Below are 23055 nucleotides of genomic sequence, written 5' to 3'. Positions count from 1 at the left end.
CCCTCCTGCGTATGGGCCTGACTGTGCCTGTTGTAACCCATGCCTCACATCCCTGATACAATTTTGATTATTTGCGAAGTGCTGCAGGGTCAGGGCCAATGTGTGAGTGTGTGTGTGTAGAGCCGGCTGATGCTGTCAGATAAGGTCTTAAGCCCTGTTGTTGTGGCTGTCCTAGCCCTTGTTTAACCTGCGCACGTGCCCGTGTGTGCGCGTGCCCGTGTGTGTGTGCGTGATGCTGACTGATGCTGTCAGATAAGATCTTAAGCCCTGTTGGCGTGGCTGTCCTAGCCCTTGTCTAGCACGTGTGTGTTTCCCAGGTCGGGTACTGACAGTGTCTCGTCCTCTAGAGATCACTCTGACCTGGACACCACTATGACCTGGACACTCTATGACCTTGCACTGTGTGGCGGGTACTTGTGTGTTGGTGTGTTTCAGGGTAGTAAGCAACATCCCTGTATACTTGTGTGGATTTCACTATTAATGTATTGTGTGTGTTGTGAATTAGCATTTGTGTTGCGTTGCTCATCAGTGTTTCTAATTTCAGGGAGTTAGTGTGGGGATCAGACAACCCAGACAGGCTTCTCCTCAGAGAGAAAGGCGAGAAGGAGAGGGGGAGCGAGAGAGACAGAGAGATAATTATTCTCTTTCTGACTCACATTCAATGAAAACTGCATACAGCTGCCTATCAAAGGTTAACTCTTCCCACAGTTTGTTTATGCTACAAAGGAGAGACATTCAGGCGGCTGCTTTTTGTGTTTTGTTTGGATGTTTTCCACATTGTTCTGACCCGTGTTTGACCCAGGACTTTGTTTTCCTAAAGTTAACTTTCAATCATAAAAGCCAGCTGTTGTTTTTGTTTGGTTGTGAACATCTCTCCACTAGCCTCCATCTGAGTCCACATTCCCTGCAAGCTGCTTCTGACACATGAGATTCACAGTTGCAATTTACAGTCGTACTTTTAAAGCGTATCAGATGGTACACTTCAGTGACTCGGGAGAAAGCAGCTGATATTAGACATGTATTTATGGGTTTATATTATCTCCATGGTCTGTGGTATGCACCTTTGTTCGACGCTCTTCTGCCCGTTTGCTTCCAACATTACCATGGGTTTCGGTTCATTTCCCAAGACTCCAACTTTACAAGACTAATGTTTCTGTATACAGTTTATCTGTTGAATTCAATTGTATTTGAATACTAACTATGGTCAAAAATGTATTGCTTTGGGAAAATGTATTGAGTTGGGAAGATACAGATGTTTTTAGTAGACAAAAGTTGAAGTCAGAAGTTTACATACACTTAGGTTAGAGTTATTAAAACTAATTTTTCAACCACTCCATAAATTTCTTGTTAACAAACTACAGTTTTGGCAAGTCGGTTAGGACATCTACTTTTTGCATGAAACAAGTAATTTTTCCAACATTTGTTTAAGGACAGATTATTTCACTTATAATTCACTGTATCACAATTCCAGTGGGTCAGAAGTTTACATACACTAAGTTGACTGTACTTTTAAACAGCTTGGAATTTTCCAGAAAATGTCATGGCTTTAGAAGCTTCTGATAGGCTAATTGACATCATTTGAGTCAATTGGAGGTATACCTGTGGATGTATTTCAAGGCCTACCTTCAAACTCAGTGCCTCTTTGCTTGACATCATGGGAAAATCAAAAGAAATCAGCCAAGACCTCAGAAAATAAATACTATATTTCCACAAGTCTGGTTCATCATTGGGAGCAATTTCCAAACGCCTGAAGGTACCACGTTCATCTGTACAAACAATAGTACGCAAGTATAAACACCATGGGACCATGCAGCCGTCATACCACTCAGGAAGGAGATGCGTTCTGTCTCCTAGAGATGAACGTATTTTGGTTTAAAAAGTGCAAATCAATCCCAGAACAACAGCTGGGGGAAACAGGTACAAAAGTATCTATAGCCACGGTAAAACGAGTCCTATATCGACATAGCCTGAAAGGCCGCTCAGCAAGGAAGAAGCCACTGCTCCAAAACCACCATAAAAAAGCCAGACTACGGTTTGCAACTGCACATGGGAACAAAGATTGTACTTTTTGGAGAAATGTCCTCTGGTCTGATGAAACAAAAATAGAACTGTTTGGCCATAATGATCATTGTTATGTTTGGAGGAAAAAGGGGGAGGCTTGCAAGCCGAAGAACACCATCTCAACCGTGAAGCACGGGAGTGGCAGCATGATGTTGTGGGGGTGCTTTGCTGCAGGAGGGACTGGTGCACTTCACAAAGTAGAATGCATCATGAGAAGGAAAATGATGTAGATATATTGAAGCAACATCTCAAGACATAGTCAGGAAGTTAAAGCTTGGTCGCAAATGGGTCTTCCAAATGGACAATGACCCCAAGCATACTTCCAAAGTCATGGCAAAATGGCTTAAAGACAACAAAGTCACAAAGCCCGAACTCAATCCTATAGAAAATGTGTGGGCAGAACTGAAAAAGCGTGTGCGAGCAAGGAGGCCTACAAACCTGACTCAGTTACACCAGCTCTGCCAGGAGGAATGTGCCACAATTCACCCAACTTATTGTGGGAAGCTTGTGGAAGGCTACCCGAAACATTTGACCCAAGTTAAACAATTTAAAGGCAATGCTACCAAATACTAATTGAGTGTACGTAAACTTCTGACTCACTGGGAATGTGATGAAAGAAATACAAGCTGAAATAAATCATTCTCATGGGAACAAAGATTATTCTGACATTTCACATTCTTAAAATAAAGTGGTGATCCTAACTGACATACTAGGATTAAATATCAGGAATTGTGAAAAACTGAGTTTAAATGTATTTGGCTAAGGTATATGTAATCTTCCGACTTCAACTGTAGCTCACCTATTTGGGAGCAGTAAATGTTTCCCTTATTCACCTACACACAATATACCGCATTCCCACATACTTTACTCTCTGTCTCACACACGCAAACACACACACTTGAGGCCACATGTTGTAGCGCTGCCTGGGAAAGTGATAGTTGGTGAAAGGAAGCTCTGGAGAGTGAGTTGTCTCTTCAGATGTCATGGAGGGGTGCCTCTCTCTCTACCTCTCTTTCTCTCTATCCTCCCCTTTCTTCCTCTCTCCTCCTCCCCCTCCCCATTTTCTCTCTCCTCCTCCCCCTCTCCCTTTTCTCTCGCCCTGTCTCTCTTGTTCCCACTTGCTCTCTCAAATCATGCTGGCCTCCAGTGGTATCCAGACAGGCCAAGGACAAAGTGGAGATAGTGTGCTAGCAGAGAACAGGGGTTTGTTTTATGTGGAGCTGTGGCAGTGCTCTTTGATGCTGCTCCTCTCCTCAGCCCTGACAGATCATAGCCTTCCCTCCCTCCCTCCCTCCCTCAGCTCCTCGACCCTAGCTAGCTAGCCCGCAACACCTCACCACTGTAGAGTACATAGCACAGGTCACACACACACACAACATATACACACCATGATCCCAGACATCACAAACATAACTTAAACATAAACACTCAGCCTCAGACGTGCTCATGGTCTCTCTCACACACACACACACACACACACACACACACACACACAGATATTGCTGACCCCGAGATGCCGGCCCCCCCACCACACACACGCACACTACATGCACACAGACACACACACTACACACACACACTACATACACACAGACACACACCACTACACACACACACATAAAGAGACCCCGGAGCCAGACTGCTGCTGTCTGAATGTAATGCGGCTGAAACAAAGAGGGGAAATCCTCCTTACACAAGCCCGTCCATCACTGGGCCATCTCGCTACCCCGGCACACGTGGGCGCCTCCACCCCATTCCATAATGCCTCCCTCCTCCCCAGACCCCTGGCTCCAGTCGGAGTCACCTGGCACAGGGAAACACGCAGACAGGAAGCTGGAGTGAAGTCTCTGTCGGGCTGTGCCTCCGCAGTCACTATGGACTGATCACAGCTGGACCGATCCACTTCCTCCTCCTCTCTAGTAAACAGTCCCCTTACATCTGAAGACCTTCCGCCATGCTCAGTGTAACATCGCTCATGTTTTGATGTGAGTGGGAATGTGTCTGCGGTCAGGGTGTGTGTGTGTGTGGAAGCTGCGTACTAGGTGGTTGCTGTGTGTGTGTGTGTGTGTGTGTGTGTGTGTGTGTGTGTGTGTGTGTGTGTGTGTGTGTGTGTGTGTGTGTGTGTGTGTGTGTGTGTGTGGAAGCTGCGTACTTGGTGGTTGCTGTGTGTGTGTGTGTGTGTGTGTGTGTGTGTGTGTGTGTGTGTGTGTGTGTGTGTGTGTGTGTGGAAGCTGCGTACTTGGTGGTTGCTGTGTGTGTGTGTGTGTGTGTGTGTGTGTGTGTGTGTGTGTGTGTGTGTGTGTGTGTGTGTGTGTGTGTGTGTGTGTGGAAGCTGCGTACTTGGTGGTTGCTGTGTGTGTGCGTGCGTGCGTGTGTGTGTGCTTGTGTGCGTGTGTGTGTGTGTGTGTGTGTGTGGATGCTGCGTACTTGGTGGTTGCTGTGTGTGTGCGTGTGTGTGTGCGTGTGTGTGTGGAAGCTGCGTACTTGGTGGTTGCTGTGTAGAGCATTAACAGTGTGTTCCATTGGTTTCATCTGATCCCAACGACTGCAGATCTTCATCATAGAGGAGGACCGTTTCGACCTGTCGCCTTGTTTATGTTCTCCTCTCAATCTTTCCCTGCCGCTCTGTTTGCCTTCAGACACACACACGCAGAGGGGTTGTCCCCTGCTCTCGCTGAGTGTGTGTGAACTCCATTAGCACATTCCCAGATAGGGCCAGGGTTCTCTTATCTGTGGTCACATATTAATTACACTTTGTTCCCTTAAGTGATCTATTTCAGAACCGCCCTTCGCCGCCGACTCCAGCCTATCTCGACCCTCACCCCAGCTCTCCCCGTCTCCTCACCCCTCTGATAAGAGCTCTAATGTGGGGCTGGCTGGGTCACGCCCCCCTCTCCACCTTCCATACATAACCAGTTGTCTGTCTGTCTGTTCATGGCAGGACAGGCGCCTCCAAGCTCACCTCTAACATGGTGACAACAAGATGGCCGCCCACGCACCCCTCCCTCCTCTGTCTGGGGAATGTATAGACACACATGAACCGCAGCGGGGGTCTAGTAAACGCGCTTGCACACACACACACACAGATCTTGTACCACATTTAACACTGTGAAAGCTGTGACAGAAACAAAGTAATTTATTAATTACCTCCTAAACCTCAACACTGTGCTAACCCCAGGTATACCAGCCAGTCACTTCTTATCCACACACATCAATTCTCACACTCCACCACAGCCAGCGCCACATGGCTAGTACACACAAAACACACACACATAGAGAAAAGCAGAGCCTTGTGAGCTCTGGCCCATGGTAAGGGTGACACCCCTACACACACATACACACACCCTCTCTCTCTCTCTCTCTCTCTCTCTCTCTCTCTCTGTCTCTCTCTCTCTCTCTATCTCTCTGTCTCTCTCTCTGTCTATCTCTCTGTCTCTCTCTCTGTCTCTCTATCTCTCTCTCTCCGTCTCCGTCTCTCTCTCTCTCTCTCTTACTCAGTCACTCACCCACACACTCCAGATAAATACATACAGTATATTTTGCTGCTAGCTCCTTAGTTGTGTTATTATTTTAGTGTTTCTTTGTCTTATTTACTGGAAATGTCTTTACTCATAAGACTTATGAGCTCATTTTGTGTAGCCTCTGTGCATGTTTTTTTATTCCGAGGTGTATGTCTCCAGTGTTTGTGGCCTGTGCGTTGGGGAGATGCTAAGTTGTGAGAAGCTGCCAGCGGTAGGCAAGCGAGTGGTGTTTTAATTGTTGCCGGCGTGGCCCCGGTGGGGTTAGACATGGTAACGTGTGGGAGCGGAGCTCACTGTCTTTCAGCACTCCGTCTCACCTGAGCCCCAACGGGCCTTGGGTGATTCACTGTTAGAAATGACAGGAAACCGCAGCTCTGTGTGTGTGTGTGTGTGTGTGTGTGTGTGTGTGTGTGTGTGTGTGTGTGTGTGTGTGTGTGTGTGTGTGTGTGTGTGTGTGTGTGTGTGTGTGCGCGCGCGCGCGCCAAGGCATTGTTCTGAAGTGTAGGGAGGGATGTTGTGAGGGTCTTTGAAGGCATCGTCTTTAAGCATTAGGGAGGTGTGTGCTCTCCCTCGTATTGTGTCAAAGTAGAGCAGAGGTTGTGTGTGAGAGTGTATGTGAATGTGTGAGTGTATTGTGTTTAAGTAGAGGGGAGGGGAGAGAGAGTGTGTAGTGAGAGTGAAGGTGGTGGTTGAGACTGTCTGGGGCTCAGTCCTGGAGACCCAGTAACAGCTTGTGTTTCTCAGTCTCACTGTGTGTATGTGTGTGTGTATATGGGATGGCTTATTATGTTTAAGAGCAAAGGTGTGTGTGTGCGTGCGTACGTACGTACGTATATGTGAATGTCTGTGTGTGCATGTGTGTGAGGGTGTCTGTGTTTGGCAGGGTTGTGTGGGGCTCCATCGTGACCCTGGCTCTGGATCCTGTTATCCTGCTAATGGACAGTCTTTATGGGCCTCCCTTAGACACTCACTTCTTTTGAGCCACACTAGGGCTGGGCATGGAAACAGACCATTCCCCCTCAATGGGCCAAAAACAAAACCGTGTCAGGCGAGCTAGCAGACCCAGAGTGTTTACCATTGAAATCCCCACTGATGATGACCCAGATCAAACACAGGGCCTGACAGAGAGGCAGACCCTATGTTTACATTGACAGCCTCTTTTCATACACTCTACTAATCTTGGTGCACACAGATAGATGTAGTGTACTAAACTGACATCCATAAAATCTCTGTTCAGGTGGGAATTTCACTGCAGAATGAGTTATTACAGACCCGTAGCACTCACGTCCGTAGCCATGAAGTGCTTTGAAAGGCTGGTAATGGCTCACATCAACACCATTATCCCAGAAACCCTAGACCCACTCCAATTTGCATACCGCCCAAACAGATCCACAGATGATGCAATCTCTATTGCACTCCACACTGCCCTTTCCCACCTGGACAAAAGGAACACCTATGTGAGAATGCTGTTCATTGACTACAGCTCAGCGTTCAACACCATAGTACCCTCAAAGCTCATCACCAAGCTAAGGATCCTGGGACTAAACACTTCCCTCCTTAACTGGATCCTGGACTTCCTGACAGGCCGCCCCCAGGTGGTGAGGGTAGGTAGCAACACATCTGCCACGCTGATCCTCAACACTGGAGCTCCCCAGGGGTGCGTGCTCAGTCCCCTCCTGTACTCCCTGTTCACCCACGACTACATGGCCAGGCACGACGAAACCTGGCCGGGTGGTGCCAGAATCACACCCTATCCCTCAACGTAACCAAGACTAAGGAGATGATTGTGGACTACAGGAAAAGGAGCACCGAGCACGTCCCCATTCTCATCGACGGGGCTGTAGTGGAGCAGGTTGAGAGCTTCAAATTCTTTGGTGTCCACATCAAAAACAACTAGATTGGTCCAAACACACCAAGACAGTCGTGAAGAGGGCACGACAAAGTCTATTCCCCCTCAGGAAACTAAAAAGATTTGGCATGTGTCCTGAGATCCTCAAAAGGTTCTATAGCTGCAACATCAAGAGCATCCTGACCGGTTGCATCACTGCCTGGTATGGCAATTGCTCGGCCTCCGACCGCAAGGCACTTCAGAGGGTAGTGCGTACGGCCCAGTACATCACTGGGGCAAAGCTGCCTGCCATCCAGGACCTCTACACCAGACGATATCAGAGGAAGTCCCTAAAAATTGTCATAGACCCCAGCCACCCCAGTCATAGATTGTTCTCTCTACTACCGCATGGCAAGCGGTACCGGAGTGCCAAGTCTAGGACAAAAAGGCTCTTCAACAGTTTTTACCCCCAAGCCATAAGACTCCTGAACAGGTAACCAAATGGTTACCCGGACTATTTGCATTGTGTGCCCCCCAACCCCTCTTTTACGCTGCTGCTACTCTCTGTTTATCTTATATGCATAGCCACTTTAACTATACATTCATGTACATACTACCTCAATTGGCCCGACCAACCAGTGCTCCCGCACATTGGCTAACCGAGCTATCTGCATTGTGTCCCACCACCCGCCAACCCCTCTTTTTACGCTTCTGCTACTCTCTGCTCATCATATACAGCTGTATGCATAGTCACTTTAACGATACCTACATACTACCTCAATAAGCCTGACTAACAGGTGTCTGTATAGAGCCTTGCTACTCTTTTATCAAATGTCTTTCTACTGTTGTTTTATTTCTTTACTTACCTACACACACACACCTTTTTTTCCCTCACTATTGGTTAGAGCCTGTAAGTACGCATTTCACTGTAAGGTTGTATTCGGCGCAAGTGACAAATAAACTTTGATTTGATTTATTGATAAATGATTCTATGTATTCCATCGATACAGGTTGTTGATTCAAGCCATACACCGTGGTTGATGCCACTTGTTTTTCAAAGGTGGATATACAGTTCCTGTCCGAAATAAGTTCAACCTCGCTGCGGTAAAAACAAACAATTGCCACAATAACATGTTTCTGTCCTCCTGATCAAATACCAATACCTTCTAGATATTAATTCCTATTGATCAATGGTATTAATTCATCTGCATACCATCAATTACCACCTTCTACAGTCCAGTCGTTATTGTCAAAGCCTCACATTTTGCAGCTGTAATATTAGACGTTAGAACGTGTTTCATTTTGTTGTAATATTACAATCAAACATGCATTGATGCTTGCTATGGCACCTGTTCCGCGCTGCATGGGTCCCTTCACGATAAAACATTCAGGAAATGTAGCTTCTTATAGGCAGGGACTATATTGTGTCCTTGGTAAGGTTTGAATGGTCTATATTGCACAGTTCCAACAATACCATTTTGAACAGAAGACTGAGAGTGAAGATTGAGAGTGAAGATTGAGAGTGAAGACTGAGAGTGAAGACAGAGTGAAGACTGAGAGTGAAGACAGAGTGAAGACTGAGAGTGAAGACAGAGTGAAGACTGAGAGTGAAGACAGAGTGAAGACTGAGAGAAGACAGAGTGAAGACAGAGTGAAGACTGAGAGTGACGACAGAGTGAAGACTGAGAGTGAAGACTGAGAGTGAAGACTGAGAGTGAAGACTGAGAGTGACGACTGAGAGTGAAGACTGAGGGTGAAGACTGAGAGTGACGACTGAGAGTGACGACTGAGAGTGACGACTGAGAGTGACGACTGAGAGTGAAGACTGAGAGTGAAGACTGAGAGTGACGACTGAGAGTGAAGACTGAGAGTGAAGACTGAGAGTGAAGACTGAGAGTGAAGACAGAGTGAAGACTGAGAGTGGCTCACTGAAGAAGAAAGTGAGAGAGATGCGGAAGTTTTGCTTGAGCATGTGTTGTGATTTGTTTGATAGTGTCATTTTTTATTGAAGCCTCATTGGTGGGTTCCCAATTAGAATGTCCTGTATTGAACATAAAGAAGTGTCATGGACAGATCTGCCTCAAGAAAGAGGTTTAAGCTGGACTTAAACCCTACTTACATCGTACCACCAATAGACCATAGAATGTTGTTGTAAATGTATGAATTCATTAATAAAATCTAAAGCATATTACCTGTATCCATACTCAGATTTGATTAAGGCTGTGAAATATATGTTTTTTTCTCAATTGCCTTCTTCAACTTGAACAGAAGGGAAAGTGAATGGAGGACAAATAGACCCCTTATCCTTTAGATGAGAACCAGAGAATGTCTGACTAATACAGATATTTATTGAAACAGTGCATTGTGTAGAGGAGTTGAGGGCCATGTTTCTGAAGGCCTTCTAGAGTGGGGGCCCTTGTCTCTGATGCACACGGCGACCCTGGAGAGAGAAGCCGCTTGACATTGAGAGGTGTTGTTGGGGTGGGCACATGTTTGGGCTTTGATTTTACTGAAGTGGACACTGGAGAATCAGACACTCGTATCCAATAGCGTGCTGCCCTTGGGCTCGGGTTATCTTGTAAATACTCTGCTCCAAGTCTATCAAAGCAGCGTCCTTTAAAGTGGCCAAGGCCAGTCATTCACTTTAAAATAAAAAAGCACTCCGTCTCCGAGCAGGGTGGGGGAGAGAGAGTAGGAGTGTGTGTTGTGTCATCCATTATTTGGTGGCTCTGGTCTCCCAGGTTCCACTTTGTGATGGTTTGAATAGTATTAGCACAAACGAAGAGACGATTTGAACAAGTTAGTGTGAAAATATCTCTCTCTCTCTTTCTCAACCTCTCTCTTTTATCCAGTCCCATCAGCAGCCCCCGCACTAGCCATTCTGGTTCCTCATCTCCGGATGTGTGATGAGTTTTTCCTTGTTTTCTCCAAAAGCAAACACAATAATAATAATAATAAAGAAACAATTAAAAGCAGTATGATAGACAGGAAATACTAACACACCCCACTTACCAGCAACCATTGCATTAAAATGGCAGTGGTAATGCTGTTTTGATTAAATGCTGTGTTTCGGTCATTTGTGTCCGTGTGTTGTATGTGTGTGTGTGTGTATTTTTTGTTTGAGGGGATGTGAGTGGGATTAATCTATTGATTTGATTAAAGTAAAACGAAATACAGTGGGGTCACAGGGAACCACTAACATGTCATCATGATTCAATCAGACTTCAGTGTTATCGTTATGATTGGAAGGAGTTCATCGGATGGTGAAGGGGAGAAGGCCTACATTTAGATTGAAATCAATCAGTTAGACCGTAGCCTTGTTTCCGTGCTCTGTGAGCGCTGAGTGACCCTGACACCTGCTATGACCTCTCTTGACCCCTTCCCAATGCAATGACACATCCGGGCCATCTGACAGGCAAACAAAATGGCCCCACTCACCCGAACGGCCCCACGCGGCTCCACACACCCCGCGTGGCCCCACACGGCGCCACACACCCCGTGTGGCCCCACACACCCGAACGGCCCCACACGGCGCCACACACCCTGCGTGGCTCCACACACCCGAACGGCCCCACACGGCGCCACACACCCCGCGTGGCCCCACACACCCGAACGGCCCCACACGGCGCCACACACCCCGCGTGGCCCCACACACCCGAACGGCCCCACACGGCGCCACACACCCCGCGTGGCCCCACACACCCGAACGGCCCCACACGGCGCCACACACCCTGCGTGGCTCCACACACCCGAACGGCCCCACACGGCGCCACACACCCCGCGTGGCCCCACACACCCGAACGGCCCCACACGGCGCCACACACCCCGCGTGGCCCCACGCGGCTCCACACACCCCGCGTGGCCCCACACACCCCACACGGGAGATAAACTAATAAGAGCCCCCATCAGGAGCGGACATTCGATCGTCTAACAAGCAGGACACAGAAAGCTATTCCCCACCTCTGATCTATGCAATGGATAGTTTCCACAAACACGGTCAGATATTGTTACAGCACAACCACCCATCACTTCAACATCCAAACGGGATAGAATGAGCTTCGATTACCTTTGAAAAGACAAAAAAATACTATGCGCACACTCAATTGGTGTTTAATCGTTTTTAACAGAAACAATTTAACATGATAAAACGGGTGCTTATAGTCCCTGTACTTGCAGAATATTAAATGAGAGTTTGATATTTTATTATCCTGGTTTTCAGGATAATATCTTGTTTTGTAAAGTTCCTGTCGATTGAAAGGTCACGTCTAGGGAAATGATTAAGCTTTTTAAATGTACGAAATTAAATGAATTTGTTCCAAAACTATCGAAAACATTAGATGTGCCTCACAGACTAGACTGAAAATAATACACATTTGTACATGTGTGGAAGACGACAAATATCAGCACCCACCAAAGTATTATTATAATAATAGCTATGTATTTCTGTAATAAATTCAGCAAAGGTACAGTGCATTCCAAAATTATTCAGACCCCTTCACTTTTTCCACATTCTGTTACATTACACACAGCCTTATTCTAAAATGAATTACATTCGATTTTTTTCCTCATTAATTTACAAACAATACCCCGTAATGACAATGCAAAAACATGTTTTTAGTAATGTTTTAATTTAACTGAAATGTCACATATAGGTAAGTATTCAGGCCCTTTACTCAGTACTTTGTTCAAGCACATTTGGCAGCGATTACAGCCTCAAGTCTTTTTGGGTATGATGCTACAGTTTATCCCATTCTCTGCCGATCCTCTCAAGCTCTGTCAGGTTGGATGAGGAGTGTCGCTGCACAGCTATTTTCAGGTCTCTCCAGAGATGTTCGATCGGGTTCAAGTCCAGGCCCTGGCTAGGCCACTCAAGGACATTCAGAGACTTGTCCCAAAGCCACTCCTGCGTTGTCTTGACTGTGTGCTTGGCTGTGTGTTCGATCCTGACTAGTCTCCCAGTCCCTGCCTGTCCCTGTAGGGATGGTATTGGCCAGGTTTTGGGCGGTGCCAGGTTTCCTCCAGACGTGGCGCTTGGCGTTCAGGCCAAACGTTCAATCTTGGTTTCATCAGACCAGAGAATCTTGTTTCTCATGATCTGAGAGTACTTTAGGTGCCTTTTGGCAAACTCCAAGTGGGCTGTCGTGTGCCTTTTACTAAGGAGTGGCTTCTGTCTGGCCACTCTGCCATAAAGGCCTGATTGGTGGAGTGCTGCAGAGATGGTTGTCCTTCTGGAAGGTTCTCCCATCTCCACAGAAGAACTCTGGAGCTCTGTCAGAGTGACCATCATGTTCTTGGTCACCTCCCTGACCAAGGCCCTTCTCCACCGATTGCTCTGTTTGGCCAGGCAGCCAGCTCTAGGAAAAGTCTTGGTGGTTCCAAACTTCTTCCAGTTAGGAATGATGGAAGCCACTGTGTTCTTGGGGACCTTCAATGCTGAGAAATGTGTTGGTACCCTTCCCCAGATCTGTGTCTCAACACAATCATGTCTCGGATCTCTACGGACAATTCCTTCGACCTCATGGCTTGGTTTTTGCTCTGACATGCACTGTCAACTGTGGGTCTTATATAGACAGGTATTTGCCTTTCCAAATCATGTCCAATCAATTGAATTTACCACAGGGGTTCTCCAATCAAGTTGTAGAAACATCTCAAGGATGATCAATGGAAACAGGATGCACCTGAGCTCAATTTCGAGTCTCATGGCAACGGGTCTGAATACTTCTGTAAATAATGTTTTTTATTTTTTTAAACCTGTTTTTGCTTGTTCATTGTGGGGAATTGTGTGTAGCTTTATTAGGATTTTTTTTAAATCCATTTTAGAATAAGGCTTTAACTTAACAAAATGTGGACTGAGTGAAGGGGTCTGAATAATTTCCGAATGCACTGTATATGGCCCTTCATGCTCACATCAATGTATCAATATAATTAGGAATTATGAAAAGAAAGTTTGATGAAAAAAATAGGCCATTAGTACACAAGCAATTAAGTTAAATAATGTACCACATATGAAAACTAATTATAACCAGCTTGTTTCTTTGATTCAGTCTTTCTCTCTTATAGTCACTCGACGTGTTACTTTGGCCCTTCAATCAACTACCGTTTGTTTTGAACTATCACAGTACATGACCACTTGTGACAGCATTGAGCATTCAGCGACTACTGAAGGGAAGAACGCATGGTCCACAGCTACAGAGCAGTTCATTATTCCCTCAAACACCTTTCGTTCTCTTACCTCATCCCACACCACTGATAACAATAGTGTGCGTGTGTGTGTGCGACTCGCGACCGTGTAAGTCACATAGAGATCAAACAGACAGTCAATTACCCTGAGAGGAATCCAGTGGCTGTGACAGGGGAGGCTAAGCATCTAGGATCAAATAGACTGCATCTGTTGGCGCTGTCTGTCACTGTCCATCATCAGAGAGGAGAACATAGAACAACCAATAGAGAGGCTTGGAGGGGTGAGAAAACACAGGTTGACCAATAGAGGTGCTTGAAGGGATGAGGGAACACAGGTTAACCAATAGAGATGCTTAGATGGGTGAGAAAACACAGGTTAACCAATAGAGATGCTTGGAGGGGTGAGGGAACACAGGTTAACCAATAGAGAGGCTTGGAGGGGTGAAGGAACACAGGTTAACCAATAGAGAGGCTTTGAGGGGTGAAGGAACACAGGTTAACCAATAGAGAGGCTTGGAGAGGTGAGGGAACACAGGTTAACCAATAGAGAGGCTTGGAGGGGTGAAGGAACACAGGTTAACCAATAGAGAGGCTTGGCGAGGTGAGGGAACATAGGTTAACCAATAGAGAGGCCTGGGGGGGGGGGGGGGGGGGGGGGTGAAGGAACACAGGTTAACCAATAGAGAGGCTTGGCGAGGTGAGGGAACATAGGTTAACCAATAGAGAGGCCTGGGGGGGGGGGGGGGGGGGGGGGTGAAGGAACACAGGTTAACCAATAGAGAGGCTTGGAGAGGTGAGGGAACACAGGTTAACCAATAGAGAGGCTTGGAGGGGTGAAGGAACACAGGTTAACCAATAGAGAGGCTTGGAGAGGTGAGGGAACACAGGTCAACCAATAGAGAGGTCTTACAGATGGGTTATGGGGTCCATTCCTTGATTTGTGGAAATTGGAGAGGAGGGTGACCCCTGAATCTTACATAACTTTTAATTTAAAAAATATGTGGTGTACACAGGTGTTTGATTCATGTACACATTATGATGGTTGCTTTATTGGCAGGAAACAGATGACATTAAAGTTATATCTCTAATTGTATACAATTAATTCCTACCTGAGATAATGATTCATAAAATAAGCATACACATTACGCGTTATAACAATAGTCCAGAAATATATATTTTATCTCATTATGTGTTTACTGTATTTAGGTGAAGAGAATATATAATATATTAAGGTATCATATTCAAGAATTATAAAAACAGCACATCTCACATCTCATCATCTCACATCCCCATTATTTTTATTTCTACTTTGCACATTCTCCCATTGCAAATCTACCATTCCAGTGTTTTACTTGCTATATTGTATTTACTTTGCCACCATGGCCTTTTTGCCTTTACCTCCCTTATCTCACCTCATTTGCTCACATCGTATATAGACTTGTTTATACTGTATTATTGACTGTATGTTTGTTTTACTCCATGTGTAACTCTGTGTCGTTGTATGTGTCGAACTGCTTTGCTTTATCTTGGCCAGGTCGCAATTGTAAATGAGAACTTGTTCTCAACTTGCCTACCTGGTTAAATAAAGGTGTTCTCAACTTGCCTACCTGGTTAAATAAAGGTGTTCTCAACTTGCCTACCTGGTTAAATAAAGGTGTTCTCAACTTGCCTACCTGGTTAAATAAAGGTGTTCTCAACTTGCCTACCTGGTTAAATAAAGGTGAAATAAAAAAAATAAAAAAAAGAAGTATACAAAAGTGAGCCTTACTGAGAGAAACCAGTAAGCTGGAAATCTGGCGGTCAGGTTAGCGCTGAGAGAAACCAGTAGGCTGGAAGTATGGCGGTCAGGTTAGCTCTGAGAGAAACCAGTAGGCTGGAAGTCTGGCGGTCAGATTAGCTGAGAGAAGCCAGCGAGCTGGAAGTCTGGTGGTCAGTTTAGCTCTGAGAGAAACCAGTAGGCTGGAAGTCTGGCGGTCAAGTTAGCTCTGAGAGAAGCCAGCGAGCCTGAAGTCTGGTGGTCAGGTCAGCTCTGAGAGAAACCAGTAGGCTGGAAGTCTGGTGGTCAGGTTAGCTCTGAGAGAAGCCAGTAGAATGGAGGTCTGGTGGTCAGGTTAGCTCTGAGAGAAGCCAGTAGGCTGGAAGCCTGGTGGTCAGGTTAGCTCTGAGAGAAACCAGTAGGCTGGAAGTCTGATTGTCAGGTTAGCTCTGAGAGAAACCAGTAGGCTGGAAGTCTGGTGGTCAGGTTAGCTCTGAGAGAAACCAGTAGGCTGGAAGTCTGGCGGTCAGGTTAGCTCTGAGAGAAACCAGTAGGCTGGAAGTCTGGTGGTCAGGTTAGCTCTGAGAGAAACCAGTAGACTGGAAGTCTGGCGGTCAGGTTAGCTCTAAGAGAAGCCAGCGAGCCTGAAGTCTGGTGGTCAGGTTAGCTCTGAGAGAAACCAGTAGGCTGGAAGTCTGGTGGTCAGGTTAGCTCTGAGAGAAGCCAGTAGGCTGGAGGTCTGGTGGTCAAGTTAGCTCTGAGAGAAACCAGTAGGCTGGAAGTCTGGTGGTCAGGTTAGCTCTGAGAGAAGCCAGTAGAATGGAGGTCTGGTGGTCAGGTTAGCTCTGAGAGAAGCCAGTAGGCTGGAAGCCTGGTGGTCAGGTTAGCTCTGAGAGAAACCAGTAGGCTGGAAGTCTGATTGTCAGGTTAGCTCTGAGAGAAACCAGTAGGCTGGAAGTCTGGTGGTCAGGTTAGCTCTGAGAGAAACCAGTAGGCTGGAAGTCTGGCGGTCAGGTTAGCTCTGAGAGAAACCAGTAGGCTGGAAGTCTGGTGGTCAGGTTAGCTCTGAGAGAAACCAGTAGACTGGAAGTCTGGCGGTCAGGTTAGCTCTAAGAGAAGCCAGCGAGCCTGAAGTCTGGTGGTCAGGTTAGCTCTGAGAGAAACCAGTAGGCTGGAAGTCTGGTGGTCAGGTTAGCTCTGAGAGAAGCCAGTAGGCTGGAGGTCTGGTGGTCAAGTTAGCTCTGAGAGAAACCAGTAGGCTGGAAGTCTGGTGGTCAGGTTAGCTCTGAGAGAAACCAGTAGGCTGGAAGTCTGGTGGTCAGGTTAGCTCAAAGAGAAACCAGTAGGCTGGAAGTCTGGTGGTCAGGTTAGCTCTGAGAGAAACCAGTAGGCTGGAAGTCTGGCGGTCAGGTTAGCTCTGAGAGAAAGCAGTAGCCTGGAAGTCTGTTAGCTCTGAGAGAAACCAGTAGGCTGGAAGCCCGGCGGTCAGGTTAGCTATGAGAGAAACCAGCAAGCTGGAAGTCTGGTGGTCAGGTTAGCTCTGAGAGAAACCAGTAGGCTGGGAGTCTGGAGGTCAGGTTAGCTCTGAGAGAAACCAGTAGGCTGAAAGTCTGTTAGCTCTGAGAGAAACCAGTAGGCTGGAAGTCTGTTAGCTCTGAGAGAAACCAGTAGGCTGGAAGTCCGGCGGTCAGGTTAGCTCTGAGAGAAACCAGCAAGCTGGAAGTCTGGTGGTCAGGTTAGCTCTGAGAGAAACCAGTAGGCTGGAAGTCTGGCGGTCAGGTTAGCTCTGAGAAAAACCAGTAGGCTGGAAGTCTGGTGGTCAGGTTAGCTCTGAGAGAAACCAGTAGGCTGGAAGTCTGGCGGTCAGGTTAGCTCTGAGAGAAAGCAGTAGGCTGGAAGTCTGTTAGCTCTGAGAGAATCCAGTAGGCTGGAAGTCTGGTGGTCAGGTTAGCTCTGAGAGAAACCAGTAGGCTGGGAGTCTGGAGGTCAGGTTAGCTCTGAGAGAAACCAGTAGGCTGAAAGTCTGTTAGCTCTGAGAGAAACCAGTAGGCTGGAAGTCTGTTAGCTCTGAGAGAAACCAGTAGGCTGGAAGTCCGGCGGTCAGGTTAGCTCTGAGAGAAACCAGCAAGCTGGAAGTCTGGTGGTCAGGTTAGCTCTGAGAGAAACCAGTAGGCTGGAAGTCTGGCGGTCAGGTTAGCTCTGAGAAAAACCAGTAGGCTGGAAGTCTGGTGGTCAGGTTAGCTCTGAGAGAAACCAGTAGGCTGGAAGTCTGGCGGTCAGGTTAGCTCTGAGAGAAAGCAGTAGGCTGGAAGTCTGTTAGCTCTGAGAGAATCCAGTAGGCTGGAAGTCCGGCGGTCAGGTTAGCTATGAGAGAAACCAGCAAGCTGGAAGTCTGGTGGCCAGGTTAGCTCTGAGAGAAACCAGTAGGCTGGAAGTCTGGTAGCTCTGAGAGAAACCAGTAGGCTGGAAGTCTGGTGGTCAATTTAGCTCTGAGAGAAACCAGTAGGCTGGAAGTCTGGCGGTCAGGTTAGCTCTGAGAGAAACCAGTAGGCTGGAAGTCCGGTGGTCAGGTTAGGTCTGAGAGAAACCAGTAGGCTGGAAGTCTGTTAGCTCTGAGAGAAACCAGTAGGCAGGAAGTCCGGTGGTCAGGTTAGCTCTGAGAGAAACCAGCAAGCTGGAAGTCTGGCGGTCAGGTGAGCTCTGAGAGAAGCCAGTAGGCTGGAAGTTCGGCGGTCAGTTTAGCTCTGAGAGAAGCCAGCAATCTGGAAGTCTGATGGTCAGGTTAGCTCTGAGAGAAGCCAGCAAGCTGGAAGTCTGGCGGTCAGGTGAGCTCTGAAAGAAGCCAGTAGGCTGGAGGTCTGGTGGTCAAGTTAGCTCTGAGAGAAACCAGTAGGCTGGAAGTCTGGTGGTCAGGTTAGCTCTGAGAGAAACCAGTAGGCTGGAAGTCTGGTGGTCAGGTTAGCTCAAAGAGAAACCAGTAGGCTGGAAGTCTGGTGGTCAGGTCAGCTCTGAGAGAAACCAGTAGGCTGGAAGTCTGGCGGTCAGGTTAGCTCTGAGAGAAAGCAGTAGCCTGGAAGTCTGTTAGCTCTGAGAGAAACCAGTAGGCTGGAAGTCCGGCGGTCAGGTTAGCTATGAGAGAAACCAGTAGGCTGAAAGTCTGTTAGCTCTGAGAGAAACCAGTAGGCTGGAAGTCTGGAGGTCAGGTTAGCTCTGAGAGAAACCAGTAGGCTGAAAGTCTGTTAGCTCTGAGAGAAACCAGTAGCCTGGAAGTCTGTTAGCTCTGAGAGAAACCAGTAGGCTGGAAGTCCGGCGGTCAGGTTAGCTCTGAGAGAAACCAGCAAGCTGGAAGTCTGGTGGTCAGGTTAGCTCTGAGAGAAACCAGTAGGCTGAAAGTCTGGTAGCTCTGAGAGAAACCAGTAGGCTGGAAGTCTGGTGGTCAAGTTAGCTCTGAGAGAAACCAGTAGGCTGGAAGTATGGCGGTCAGGTTAGCTCTGAGAGAAACCAGTATGCAGGAAGTCCGGTGGTCAGGTTAGCTCTGAGAGAAACCAGCAAGCTGGAAGTCTGGCGGTCAGGTGAGCTCTGAGAGAAGCCAGTAGGCTGGAAGTTCGGCGGTCAGTTTAGCTCTGAGAGAAGCCAGCAAGCTGGAAGTCTGGTGGTCAGGTTAGCTCTGAGAGAAGCCAGCAAGCTGGAAGTCTGGCGGTCAGGTGAGCTCTGAGAGAAGCCAGTAGGCTGGAAGTTCGGTGGTCAGGTTAGCTCTGAGAGAAGCCAGCAAGCTGGAAGTTCGAAGGTCAGGTTAGCTCTGAGAAAAGCCAGCAAGCTGAAAGTTCGGTGGTCAGGTTAGCTCTGAGAGAAACCAGTAGGCTGGTGAGGGTCCTTCTCTAAAACAGCGTTCAGAACACACCACTGACAACAATCCACTAGCACACTTACACACACACTGCCTATTAAAGAAGGAGTAGACGAGGGCTGTAAAAGGCTGTTAGTTAGCGAGGCCCGGATGCCGGTAGACATCAGAGGCCTGTGCAAAACCGCAGAGTGGGCGGAGCTCAAACAGGAGTCACCGGAGTGGCCTGGATCATCAGCATATCGGCACGGAGACGCATTTCCGCTGACCCCGGCACTGGGATCGGGCATAGCAGCTCGCGGCACTCCGGAGTTCAGTGCCAGTTTGAGGTGAAGAAAGGAGAGCCTTGGAATCGATCGCTCCTGAAGAAAGAAAGAAAAAACAACTTGTTAAGGAGCGATGAGACGGAAAAAAGAAGAGATTCCTGTGCTTCAAATTGGAAATAAATGATAGATGTGAGGTGCGAGCATGGCTGACTTTGTTTTCCAGGGGAGTGTGTTGTTGTGTTAAGCCCTACACAGGTAACACACTGTGGGTCTGGGGGTTGTTGACTAACTGATTGCTAGGCTAGTCAATCTGTCCTGAGGCAGTGATCATAGACTAGTCTGGTAAACCATGTACAGTGACCGCCCAGTCTAGAACAAACCAGACGAGACCAGCCCAGCCCAGACCAGCCTGGGCCCTCACCCCTCCATCTCCATTATCACAGCCAGCCAGGTGGTCAATCTAATAAACATGGGGTCAATATAGCGGCCATCAGAGGACCCTCTTTGGAGGAGACCTTAAAGGTTATTTTTAATTGTATCCCTCCGGCCTGGTGCATGTAGAAGGGAGGAGAGGAGAGAACAGGATGAGAAGAGGAGGAGAGAACAGGATGAGAAGAGGAGGAGAGGAGAGGAGAGAACAGGATGAGACGAGGAGGAGAGGAGAGAACAGGATGAGAAGAGGAGGAGAGGATAGAACAGGATGAGAAGAGGAGGAGAGGAGAGAACAGGATGAGAAGAGGAGGAGAGGGCTCTCACTGCACTGGTATCCTGACCCATCAACAAAGTAGCAAGGGCCCCATGAACTGATCTTATGAAGCTGTATTGGAAACAGGTACATAAGCCTGCTGATCTGGGAGTCTATTAGATGGCTAATACAGAGGAATAACACTGCTATGATGTCTGGATATTCACTGACTGGACAAAATTTTAAGAACACCTTCCTAATATTGAGTTGTACCCCCAGCCTCATTTTGTCGGGCATGGACTCTACAAGGTGTTGAAAGCATTCCATACCCCTTTCAAAGGCAATTACATTTTTGGTCTTGCCCATTCACGCTCTGAAGGGCGCACATACACAATCCATGTCTCAATTGTCTCAAGGCAAAATCCTTCTTTAACCTGTCTCCTCCCCTTCATCTACACTGATTGGAGGGGATTTAACAAATGACAATAAGGGATCATATCTTTCACCTGGTCAATCTGTCATGGAAAGAACAGGTGTTCTTAATGTTTTGTCCACTCAGTGTATACCCCCAAATGCATAAACCAACAAGCAGTCCCTAAGCATCAACCTGTCTCTCCCTACTATGTGCTCACTACCCCAAACTGTGTATCTATGCTATAATAGAGTATAACACCATTGTATCACAATCTATACCGGTTTCTCGGAGATGGTGTCTGGGTACTGCTTCACAACACATTACAGTATGTTTCTAAGCAGCCTAGCCACCTGCTAGTAGGGAAATAAGTAGTGGTAGGGAGAAAAATCGATAGTTACATATTGGGATATTGTTTTTGACAGTATATCGCAATATTAGTTTTGCGCTAATCAGCTGTGCCTGCATGAAATCGCAACTATTTTTCCTTCATATCTTGTTGTCCATCTTTTTTAAATAGTGAGCAATGTTCATAATTTCTTGCCCCTCTGCAGCCAACATATATTGAGCAATATGTTTGGAACATCGAACCGTAAAAGAAATGACGGTATCGAATCAAAACACGTGTAGAATTGTGAGAATCACAATACATATCGTATCAGGAACTAAGTATTGAGATATCATATTGTGAGGTCCCTGACAATTCCCATTCCTAGAAATAAGCCATTAGCCACTGGTTGTGATTGGTTGGTGAGGAGCTGGCAGTGGAGCAGCTGCAATAACAGAGGTGTTGTGTAGCAGCTTTCGCAGCGAAACAGCGAACCCCTGACCTCGGAGAGCCGAGAGGAACCCGAGGCGTGTGTACCAGATTTCAGGCTCCCTGTGACCCCAACATGGGAACTGGCTCACCTGGAGAGGGGAAACCGAGTCCCCCTTCAGATCACCTGATACGCTGGCTGCCTTAGTGCCTTCTCACCACTGCCTCTTTCAAGCAACCCCGAGAATGAATGAATAACGGTCCACTGGTTTTGCTTAGTGCATCCATTGTGCATAACTCGCATTACATTAAGAGACAGACACGGGAGAGTATGTGGTGTGCACTATCATGAATCAAGTTGGATCAAATATTAAGACTATCCTGTTGGACTGCTGGGTCAGAAGTTAAAATGGATGTAATGTCCAATAAGCTTGTTGCTTGCAGTGGATACACGCTTAGCTACAGTATCCAGGTTTAGAGGGGAATTACGTTCTCTATTTACAAAATGATTTCTCTCTAGCCTGTTAAGTGTGTGTGGTGTAACTGTAGTGTATATTATGCTTTATGTGACTATCCTCCCTCTGTTGTTTCACAGTGGACGGAGTGTTAAACTCGTCTCTTTGTGCCTATGTATTGTGCAGGTACAGAGCGACACGAGCTGACATCATGGAGGAGTTTCAACTCCATCTTCCAGTTCTTCAGTAAGGCTCTACAGACTGGGGATGAGTACGAGGAGTCCTCCAACACGGTCACCACACGCAGCTCCCACAGGACCAAACATGAACACAACCACGACGACTAGAACTACACCAACAGGAGGGAAACACGGGGGGAGGGTCAAATCCTCTCTATTTACCCTCCTTCCTTCCTCCCTCATCTTTGTGTGATCTCTCCCTTCCAGCTGAGCCCGTCTCCCGGCTCGCAGATGCATTGTTTTACTGGCAGAGTGCGGGTTGGCGGTGGTGGTGTATACATCGCAATAGCGCTTTGCATTATTTCTAGATGAGTGCAACTGTCAAAGCAATATGGGCTGAGTGTTTGCGCTTACCATGGGCTGTGGCGCTTGGCTGCGGTCTGGGCCACGGAGCAGCGGCAGCGGCTCAGATTAAGGCTGACAGGCGCTGTGCACAGTGCGCCGTGGTGCACCTCCAACTGTCCTGACATCACCCTGAATGAGCTAATGCCCCAGCAGCCCTGTCCACCACTCCCCAAGGTCCTAAAACCTCTCACAGTCCTCCTCAACAAACACCACTCATACACTTAGAATATCTCCCTCCCTCAACCCAACCCCCCTCCCTCTCTCACTTCAACCCAACCTCCCACCCTCAACCCAAACCCCCTCCCTCACCTCAACCCAACCCTCAACACAACCCCCTCCTTCACCTCAACCCAACCCCCCACCCTCAACCCAACACACACCCTCAACCAAACCCAACCATCAACACAACCCCCTCCTTCACCTCAACCCAACCCCCCACCCTCAACCCAACACACACCCTCAACCCAACCCCCCTCCTTCACCTCAACCCAACCCCCCCACCCTCAACCCAAACCCCCTCCCTCACCTCAACCCAACCCTCAACACAACCCCCTCTTTCACCTCACCTCAACCCAACCCCCACCCTCAACCCAACACACACCCTCAACCCAACCCCCCTCCTTCACCTCAACCCAACCCCCCTTCACCTCAACCCAACCCCAATCCCCACCCTCAACCCAACACACACCCTCAACCCAACCCCCCC

The 23055-nt window shown here is 47.6% G+C and overlaps 1 protein-coding gene across 1 annotated transcript in view; it reads left to right on the top strand.

Moving 5' to 3' along the window:
- fam172a (family with sequence similarity 172 member A) overlaps positions 1-22698 on the top strand; it is a 329549-nt gene extending 306851 nt beyond the window's left edge. The window contains exon 11 of the mRNA XM_036979434.1: positions 21952-22698. Coding sequence (XP_036835329.1) covers positions 21952-22112 — 161 coding nt within the window. The 3' untranslated portion in view covers positions 22113-22698. The remainder of the gene's footprint in view (positions 1-21951) is intronic.
- Positions 22699-23055: the final 357 nt, after the last annotated feature.

Source organism: Oncorhynchus mykiss, chromosome 6 (genome assembly GCF_013265735.2).
Source record: "Oncorhynchus mykiss isolate Arlee chromosome 6, USDA_OmykA_1.1, whole genome shotgun sequence".
In the NCBI taxonomy this organism is placed as follows: Eukaryota; Metazoa; Chordata; class Actinopteri; order Salmoniformes; family Salmonidae; genus Oncorhynchus; species Oncorhynchus mykiss.
Note: the sequence above shows the minus strand (reverse complement) of the source record. Positions and strands in the feature narration are given on the sequence as shown.